The following is a 10,504-nucleotide window of genomic DNA, read 5'->3' as shown; positions in this document are numbered from 1 at the left end:
GGCCGTGACACCTCCCTGGGGAGCCTGTTCAGTGTCCAGCACCTCTGGGGGAAGAACGTTTTCCTCATGTCCAACTGACCCTCCCCTGGCACATCTTCTGCCATTCACTTGGGTTCTGTCATTGGTCACCAGACAGATCAATACCTACTATTCCTTGTCCCCTTGTGAAGAAGCTGTAGGCACCATGAGGTCTCCTTTTAGTCTTTTCTTCAGCTATGATGCTCAGAAACCCCTTGGTTTGCTTTCTGAAGCAGAAAGGAGACCCATGAGCTCCAGGCCATGGGAAGGGGGATCCTGTCCCTCACACACCGCTCAGGGCTCTTCCTGGAACTGTGGGATGTGGGTGTGCAAGGCCCAGGGAAGAACACTGGTACAACAACTTCCAGCTTCCCCATGGGGCTGCAAGGAGGCACCGAGGCCCCAGTGCCATGAGGACAACATGTCTTGTCCTGGGCCTCAGTGGCAGAGACAACTGCCATGGCCTAGGGGACAGAGATCTGGGATCTGTGGGTCCCTTCCAGCCTTACAGCGCCCTTTGCCATCTCCACCACCAGCTGTTCTACACGGTCCTACCCCTGCCCCTCTTTCCCTGCAGGCTGCAGACACCCATCTCGCTTCCCCACCTGCTCTCACCCCAGCATTTCTGCACCTTCACTGTTGTGTCTGCACCCTCACTGGCTGCTCTTTGGAACACAAACCATGGGCTGATCCAGACTACCTCTGGGAGACCTCTTGCCCCACAGCACTACCCTTCCAGTGACATTTCTTACTCCTGATATCCGGTCTCTATCTTCCAAGTTGCACTTTGTGACTTTTTTTTTATCTCTCTTGTTTTTTTTCGGCTACTAAGGAAAACTCAACCATCTCTAAAATTGTTCTTCATGCAGGGAACGCAACCCGTTAGGCTTCTTTTGTTTTTTTACCTGACCAGAGAGAGGTAACATCACCATGATCTTCTAAATCCCAGGACTGCCACTGGCCTTTCAGCTTCTCTGACAGACACGACCATGTCCCTGCTGCTGTCCCATTATGTTCTCAGGTGGGATGGACATGACAACCCATCTCCAAGGGCTCTTCCTGGGTAGGGCCTTTGGGTACCTTGGCAGAGGTTCTTTCCCAGCCATGTCCCCGCTGCTGGGTTGTCACCTCCATTGACACAACTGGCCTCACTGTCCCCTTCACAGCCACAGGATTCTGACTGGATTATGAGTGTCTGAGACACAACTGACCTCATAATACCACACCCATCCATTCCCCTCCTTAGCACCCAGGACCTCACCAGACTGAAGCATGTTCTATACATTCCTACACCTGCCCCTCTTTCCCACGGGCTGTAGACACCCATCTCGCTTCCTCACCATGTTCAAATTTGTCAAATATATTTTCTACTAACACTGTGAGTGAAAAGCACTCCTCACTGGAACTCCTGTACTTCCGTTAACACCTTCCATATCTCTTCTTCTGCCTTATTTTTATTTTTTTTTTCCTATTCCTCTACCTATTCTCTCTCCTGAAACCTCTCCAAGGAAAAATTCTGTCAAATCACAGAATAACTCAGGTTTGCAGAGAGCCCTTGTCTCACTCATCTTGTCTCACTCTCCTGCTCAGGGTGAACCAGGTGAGGCTGCTCAAGGCCTCCACCCAGGTTTGCATCATCCTCAAGGCACTTAAAGTGCTGTCTCTTATGTCTTGGAAAGGGAGAATAAAGACGTTCAACAGTGTTGTCCAAGTGCTGGTCACTGAGGGATGACACCAGTACCTGGCTGCATGGAGGACTTTGTACTTCTGATGACATTTGTGCTGGATGGTTCAGCCAACTTCCCACCCAGCACCCGCTTTTTGAGCCCCATCAGCACCACTCTGGCCAGAAGGAGACCATGGCTGAGCCTTGCAAATGCCTGTACACAACATGCCTTTCTTTCCCTGTCCATTTGCGTTCAGCAATCCCTTCCTTGTCCTTCACGTTCCTGGAAATGGCTGCAGGAGGCTTGCCCCATCCCCTTCCCAGGGAGGGAGGTAGGGTGGCCAGCCTGTAGTTAACCCAGTTCCTATTCCTGCTCTTCTTGTAAGATGGGTTTGAGGTCTGCGTTTCCTTAGGACCCCAGAACCATTCTGGTTTCTAGGGCACTTTTGAGATCACAATCTGGAATCACAAGAAAGGGTGACAGAGCAGACAGAAGCATTTGCAATGATCCTGTTCAAGGCAGCTGAGACAAATCTCACTGATCCAGTGGGGTTGGTTCCTGGAGTCACACACAGAAATATGAGGGTTCTGTCAGGCATCCGTATCTCTAGCTGGCCTCAGGACTCCTTGTACACCCAGGGATGCTCAGTGTCTGTCCCTTTTACTCACAGAGGCAGGAGTCACAGTGTTCCTCTGGCCTCCCGTTGCCACTCCCAAAGGACGGGACACATCTCATCCCTGTGGTGTGTCACCTGCTCTGCACTCATCTGCGATGTCCCATGTCATGAGGAATGGACACAGGGAGCTCAGTTAAAGAAAGCACAACCCAGTGCTGCATTCAGGTGATTTCCCATAGGTTGTTCCTCCCAATATGAAGTGACCTCAAGACGTCGTCTGTCTCACAGGCCTTCACGGAATGGAAAGGAATAGTTGATGGTGTTTGTGCTCACTCAGGTTCATGTCACCTCACGTACATGATGTGCATGCTCACATCTCATCTGTACAAAGCAACACAGACTGCTGAACTATTCATTGAGTGTCCATCCATGGAGAGAAAACAGCCTCTGTGGGTGAGAGGCCAGTGCTGGAAATGATGGTTGTGAGGGGCCAGTCCGTGGTGATCGACCTGGGGCTCCTTCCATGAGGTGTCAAGTGCACAGGGGCACAGCCTAGCCCCTGCTCTGCTGGTCCTGCAGGTCTCTGGCAGGAGGCCTGGCTGTGAGAGGACACTGCTGTGTGCCAGCCCTGCACACACACACTGTTCAGCTGTACACTGATGTTTAATCTGTGGGTCACTTTCTTGAAAATGTTATTGACAAAAACTTTGTAAGAAGATCTAAACCTTCAGGTCATGCCCTGAGGAGATCACCTTTCTATCTGGAAAGGCGGTTCTGGGGCCAGCTCTGTCACAGCAGTGCCCATTGCCTGTCCCTGCCTGCGCTCACAGCACTGACACACAGCAGGACGGTGACCAAGCTGCCAGAGCACTCAGGCCTTGCACCAACACCAGGGATGAGAAGGAGAGTATGGGAGTGGAACCAGAACAGCTCTGGAAGAACAAGCGCTGCTGCTCCCTGGCAGGGCTGACATGATGGACTCTTTTACCCTTCAGCCATCACAGGAACTGTCCCTGAACATGCAAAAAGGCCTTGCAGGAAAGATATAGTGAAAAACAAGTCACTACAGGAATCGCACATCCCAAGAGACAAGAAGTGTACTGTTCCTCATTTAAACAGCCAGTGGCTATAAAAGAAAAGCAGACAGTGGATTAGAAAGGGGCTGAAAACATCATCACAATAAGAAAACAACTAATAACAACAGAAAATCCAGATAACAGGTTGAGCCTGTAACTAGCTACATTAAAACTCCTGTGTAGAAGCAGATGGGAAGTTTATTGCTTCAGAAAACACTAAGATATGAGTTTCCTCAGGGCATCATTTTGCTCCTGGTTCCTCATGCTGTAGATGAGGGGATTCACTGCTGGAGGAACCACCGAGTACAGAACAGACACCACCAGGTCAAGGGATGGAGAAGAGATGGAGGGTGGCTTCAGGTTGGCAAACATGACAGTGCTGATGAACAGAGAGTCCACGGCCAGGTGAGGGAGGCAGGTGGAAAAGGCTTTGTGCCCATCCTGCTCAGAGGGGATCCTCAGCACTGCCCTCAAGATCTGCACATAGGACACCACAATGAAAACAAAAAAGCCAAATCCTAAACAGACACTGACAATAAGAAACCCAAGTTCCCTGAGGTAAGAGTGTGAGCAGGAGAGCTTGAGGATCTGGGGGATTTCACAGAAGAACTGGCCCAGGGCATTGCCCTTGCACAGCGGCAGTGAAAATGTATTGGCCGTGTGCAGCAGAGCATGGAGAAACCCAGTGGCCCAGGCAGCTGCTGCCATGTGGACACAAGCTCTGCTGCCCAGGAGGGTCCCGTAGGGCAGGGGTTTGCAGATGGCAACGTAGCGGTCACATGACATGACGGTGGGTAGACAATATTCTGCTGTGATTAAGAAGAGAAACAAAAAGAGCTGTGTCGCACATCCCAAGTATGAGATGGCCCTGGAATCCCAGAGGGAATTTGCCATGGACTTGGGGAGAATGGTGGAGATGGACCCCAGGTTGAGGAGGGCGAGGTTGAGCAGGAAGAAGTACATGGGGGTGTGCAGGTGCTGGTCCCAGGCTATGGTGGTGATGATGAGGCCATTGCCCAGGAGGGCAGCCAGGTAGATGCCCAGGAAGAGCCAGAAGTGCAAGAGCTGCAGCTCCCATATGTCTGTGAACAGCAGGAGGAGGAACTGGGTGATGGAGCTGCTGTTGGACATTTGCTACCTGTGGGCATGAGGACCTGTCATAGGAGGAAAAGATAGTGAAGGTTTAGATGAGACTTCTCTGGGAATAATCAAAACCATTTCCCACAGACCCTCACACCCTGTCACACAAAGACAAACTTTTTTTCCAGGAGAACGTCCTGGCTGGAGCCCTCGTCAGTGCTTGATGAGTGTGCAATGAAGAGCAGGGTCTCTGCCCACGGGCTCCTGAGGAGTCAGCCTGACCCTGTGTGATCGGGTGGGCAGGGGCCAGTCCTGGGGTTCAGCTTTGTCAGCTGGAACCACTCCTGGTACAGAAGGGACTGTCAGCATCTGTACCCCCAGGCCTAAGAAACTGAGTTTGAGAGGTTTGGCGTTTCTACAGCTCCCCTCCCACCCTGGGGAGTGTTGTTGCGTGTCAGAAACCCTCAGCATTTCTGCTGCACTCAGGGAGAACAGAGCGAGTCCTGCGAGACCAGAGGATGCCTGAGGGTCAGTGCAGAGTGAGGGCAGCTGCTCTGTCCCTCTCTCTTGCTCCCAGCTGCCCTGGGCTGGCACCTTTCTGAGATGGAGCCTGATCACACTCCCATGTTACCCTGAAAAGCCAACAGGCACTGCTGAGAGCAGAGGGATCCACCTGAGACCACGACAGGTCTCACCCTTTCCTAAGGTCTCAGCACCCAACGTTTAGTCCAGGACACACAGAGCTCATTTCACAAACCCAAAAGCAATTTCTCTGTCACAGCATCTCTGCGCTTCTCCATGGGGCTTTCAGATAACACAGAGATGCTATAGGAAAGGTTTGCATCCTGGACGTAAGCTCACAGCTTGGAAGGAAACCCCAGAGAGATATCCAAGTGTACTAATGATGGCATTTGATTCAGGGAGAATCAGCTCATTCCCCAGTAAAAGACTGGGCATCTACCTGGCTGCCCTCCTGGGCAACGGCCTCATCATCACCACCATAGCCTGGGACCAGCACCTCCACACCCCCATGTACTTCTTCCTGCTCAACCTCGCCCTCCTCGACCTGGGCTCCATCTCCACCACTGTCCCCAAGTCCATGGCCAATTTCCTCTGGAACAACAGGGCCATCTCATACACAGGATGTGCTGCCCAAGTGTTTCTGGTTGTCTTTTTAGCTTCAGCAGAGTATTGGCTTCTCACCATCATGGCCTATGACCGCTACGTTGCCATCTGCAAACCCCTGCACTACGGGACCCTCCTGGGCAGCAGAGCTTGTGTCCACATGGCAGCAGCTGCCTGGGCCACTGGGTTTCTCAATGCTCTGCTGCACACGGCCAATACAATTTCACTGCCCCTGTGCAAGGGCAATGCCCTGGGCCAGTTCTTCAGTGAAATCCACCAGATCCTCAAGCTCTCCTGCTCACACTCCTACCTCAGGGAACTTGGGCTTCTTGTCTTTAGTGGATCTTTAGTTTTTATGTGCTTCTTTTTCATTGTGGTGTCCTATGTGCAGATCTTCAGGGCTGTGTTGAGGACCCCTTCTGAGCAGGGACAGCACAAAGCCTTTTCTACCTGCCTCCCTCACCTGGCCATGGTTACTCTGTTTGCCAGCACCTCTTTTTTTGCCTACCTGAAGCCCCCCTCCATCTCCTTCTCGTCCTTGGACCTGGTGGTGTCAGTTCTATACTCATTGATATCTCCAACAATGAAGCCCCTCATCTACAGCATGAGGAACAAGGAGGCCAAGGATGCCCTGAGGAAACTAATCGCTGGAGGCATTTCAAAAATAATAAAGTGTCCGTCATCCACTCTTTAACAGATAACAGCTTTAGTGTAACTCATTAGAGGCCCAGATTCTGTGTGTGTGTTGGTGGTATTTATTTTTTAATAAATCATGAAATTTTTGTCATCCCCTTTCTAATTAATTGTCTGCTTTTCTTTTCAAACCCACTGTCTGTAAAAATATGCAGCAATTCTCTCTGTTTGTTTAAACAAAATAAAGGGCTCTGCAGTGACTTTTTTTTCACTGATATTTTCCCCCAAGGCCTGTTTGGAGCTGCAGGGACAGTTCCTGTCCATGGGAGGAGGGGAAAAGAGTCCATCCTGGCAGCCCTGCCAGGGAGCAGCAGTGCTCGGACTTCCAGAGCTGTTCTGGTTCCACTCCCACACTCTCCTTCTCATCCCTGGTGTTGGTGCAAGGCCTGAGTGCTCTGGCAGCTTGGTCACCGTCCTGCTGTGTGTCAGTGCTGTGAGCGCAGGCAGGGACAGGCAATGGGCTCTGCTGTGACAGAGCTGGCCTCACAACAGCCTTTCCAGATAGAAAGGTGATCTCCTATGGGCAGGGCCTGAAGGTTTAGGTCTTTTTATAAGCTTTCTCTCAAGAACATTCCCACTACAGTGGCTGACAGATTGAAAAGGCTGACAGCTGTAGGCCTGCAGGTTTGGGGCATTCAGCAGTGTCCTCTCATAGCCAGGCCTCCTGCCAGAGACCTGCAGGACCAGCAGAGCAGGGGCTGGGCTGTGCCCCTGTGCACTGGACACCCCATGGAAGCTGCCCAAGGACAGTTGTCATGGAGTAGCCCCTCATAACCACCATTTCCAGCACTGGCCTCTACCCAGCTCAGAGAGGTTGTTCTTCCCTCCATCACAGTATCACAGTATGTTTGGGATTGGAAGGGACCTCAGAAGACCATCTAGTCCAATCCCCCTGCTGGAGCAGGAACGCCTAGAGGAGGTCACACAGGAACATGTACAGATGGGTTTTGAATGTCTCCAGAGAAGGAGACTCCACAGCCTCCCTGGGCACCCTGTTCCAGTGCTCCGTCACCCTCACTGAGAAGAAGTTTCTTCTCAAATTTAAGTGGAACCTCTTGTGTTCCAGCTTGATCTCATTACCCCTTGTCCTATCATTGTTTGCCACAGAGAAGAGCCCGGCTCCATCCTCATGGCACTCACCTTTTCTATACTTATAGACATTAATAAGGTCCCCCCTTAGTCTCCTCTTCTCCAAACTAAAGAGACCCAGCTCCCTCAGCCTTTCTTCATAAGGGAGATGCTCCACTTCCTTAATCATCTTTGTTGCCCTACGCTGGACCCTCTCCAGCAGTTCCCTGTCCTTCTTGAACTGAGGGGCCACAACTGGACACAATACTCCAGATGGGGTCTCACCAAGGCAGAGTAGAGGGGAAGGAGGACCTCTCTCGATCTACTGACCAAGTGAGCACAAACGCCATCAGCTGTTCCTTGTGATTCCATGAAGGCCGGTGGGACAGACAGTGTTTCAAGGTCAATTCACGTTGGGAGTAACAGCCCACGGAAATGATCCACTGGGATCTTCTTCCTTGAACTGTGATCCCTGTGTCCATTCCTCATGATGTGGGACATCTCAGATGAGTGCAGAGCAGGGGGACACACAACAGGGCTGAGGTGCCTCCTGTCCTTCGGGATGGGCAACAGGAGGCCAGAGGGACACCGTGACTCCTGCCTCTGTGTAAAAGGGACAGACTCTGTCTCTGAACATCCCTGCATGCATAAGGAGTCCATGAGGACAGTTCAGATGTGGATGCCTGACAGACCCTGACATTTCTGTATGTGACTCCAGAAACAAACCCCACTGGCCCCGGCAGATCAGTCTCACATGCTCCTGTCTGCTACATCATCCTTACCAGTGATTCTGGATTGTGGTCTCAAATGTGCCAAAGCAATCAGGGACGTTCTGAGGTCTTTGAAAGAGGTAATTGTCAAACCTGTCTTCAAGAAGGGCAAGAATGAGAACTGTGAGAATTACAGACTGGTCAAACTGTCTCCTTCCCTGGGAAGGGAATGGGACAAGTCTTCCTGCAGCCAGTTACCAGTGGAATCCCTCAGTGACCGGCACTTGAGCCAACACTGTTGAACGTCATTATTCTCCCCCTGAATGATGTGATGCAGTGAACCTTCAGCTCCTTAGTGGATGGTGCAAAGCTGGGCAGAGGCCTTGGACAACCTCACCTGGGTCACCCTGCCCTGAGCAGGACAGTGAGACAAGATGATGTTCAAACAGGAGTGACTCTGTGATTCAAGGAATCTTTCCCTTGGGAAGGTTTTGGAAGACAGAACAGGGGGAAGAACAAGAAAAAAAAATATGGAAGAGGTAGAGGAGGAGACCTAAAAGGTGCCAAATAAACAGAGCAGTTCCTGTGAAGAATGTTTCTCTACTCAAATTGTTAGCAGGAAATCTATAACCAGCTCCCCAAATTTCCTCTTCTGCTCATTGACCCCCCGGGGATTTAGAGCACATTTCTTTACATCAGATTCTGCACTGAAGTTTGCACTGATTGTTACAACTTCTTTGCTTGAATTATTTCGTGTTTCCTTAGAGAGCTGGATGTAAACAGGCACCGGGGAATTTTTAATAAGAGGAAACAAAAAAAAAAGGAGAAAAAAAAAAAACAACACAATAGAACTTCATGATGTTTCTCAGTTCTGTGGTTAAATTAAGTAGTTTCCAGCGAGGTCCATTGCCATAATTGAAGAGTTGCCTATAGGGAGTAGGAGAGCAACTGCTGAGAGACTTGACCTGCCTGAAGCTCAAAGCAGAGTGAGAGCTGATAGGCTCTGAATGAGCCAAGAGTGAGAGGTGAAGAACTCCTGGGGAGCGATGGAAAGTGCAAATGTCCAGACAGGCTTCTGAAGAGATGAGTTCAGACACGGTGAGCTGGGTAAGGACAGGTGGAAACACCTGGATGTCCAGGGGATTAAATACACGTCGTGATAGACAGAGTTCTGGCACTGCAAGCACAGGGAAAGGCCAACGTTTCATCTCCCACAGTCCGTACACATTCTGAAAATTCATATTTTGACAGGATAGAAATTCCGCAGACATTTTATTGGAAATTTTGAATTATTTCATCTGATGAAAAAAAGAGTGTGGGGTTTTTTGTTCGTTTTGTTGTTGTTGTTTTTGGTTTGGTTTTTAAGTTTTGAGGGGAGTTCTCAGGTTTTCGGGCTGAGCTCCATGGTCTCACTATGAGCACCCAGTGCAAACCCCAAGAGACCCCCATGTACCTGATGTGTTTGCCTGGGATGGCCAGGTATCAGACCAGACTGATAGAGCGATGGTGCTTTCATCATTTACAATTAGTATTCAACACTTGTGCATCTAATTAGATAAGTTTCAGGACTGTAGGTGAAGAGGCAGATATGTGAAGAGCACTTAGAAGATGTGATAGAAGAATATTCCAGTTGATAATAGAGAATCATAGAATTATTTCAGTTGGAAGAGACCCTCAGGACCATTGCGTCCAACCACAGCCTGAATCTAGAACTGAACCGTGTCCCTAAGAACCTTGTTTAAACATCTTATTAACCCCTGCAGGAACGGTGACTCCACCACTGCCCTGAGCTGCCTGTTCCAATGCCTGACGACCCTTTCCAGGAAGAATTTTTTCCTAATATCCAATCTGAACCTTCCCTGGCACAATTTGAGGCCATTTCCTCTTGTCCTATCACTTGCTACTTGGAGAAGAGACCAACACCCTCCATGTTCAACCTCCTTTCAGGCAGTTGTGGACAGCGAGAAGGTCTCCCCTCAGCCTCCTGTTCTCCAGGCTGAACTCACCAGTTCCCTCAGCCGCTCCTCATCACACTTGTGCTCCAGACACCGAGCAGTTCCGTTCCCTCCTCTGCACTCTGTCTGGTGCCTCAATGTCCTTCTTGTGATGAAGGGCTCAAAACTGAACACAGGATTCAAGATGCGACCTCATCAGCACTGAGAACAGTGGCACAATCACGCTACTCCTGCTGGCCACACCATTCCTGATACAAGCCAGGATGCTGGTGGCCTTTTTGGCCACCTGGGCTCACACAGGCTCATGTTCAGCTGCTGTCTATCAACACACCCTGATCCCTTTCCACCAGACAATTTTCCAGCCACTCTTCCCTGAGCCTGGGGTTGTTGTGACCCAAGTGCAGGACCCAGCCCTTGGTCTGGTCAAACCTCATACAAATGGCCTCAGCCCAATGATCCAGCAGATCCCTCTGCATGGCCTTCCACCCTCCAGCAG

General features: G+C 50.5%; 1 protein-coding gene across 1 annotated transcript; it reads right to left on the bottom strand.

Moving 5' to 3' along the window:
• Positions 1-2,119: 2,119 nt before the first annotated feature.
• On the bottom strand, positions 2,120-4,340 carry LOC135575437 (olfactory receptor 14A16-like). Its single transcript, XM_065030142.1, has 2 exons — positions 3,663-4,340; positions 2,120-2,143 (listed from the first exon to the last, which is right to left on the bottom strand). Exons 1-2 carry the CDS (start codon positions 4,338-4,340, stop codon positions 2,120-2,122), a joined length of 702 nt encoding a protein of 233 aa, XP_064886214.1.
• Between the last annotated feature and the right edge of the window lie 6,164 nt (positions 4,341-10,504).

This window comes from Columba livia, chromosome 14, assembly GCF_036013475.1.
Source record: "Columba livia isolate bColLiv1 breed racing homer chromosome 14, bColLiv1.pat.W.v2, whole genome shotgun sequence".
NCBI lineage: Eukaryota > Metazoa > Chordata > Aves > Columbiformes > Columbidae > Columba > Columba livia.
The sequence above is the reverse complement of the archived record's forward strand: the minus strand, read 5'-3'. Positions and strand labels throughout refer to the sequence as shown.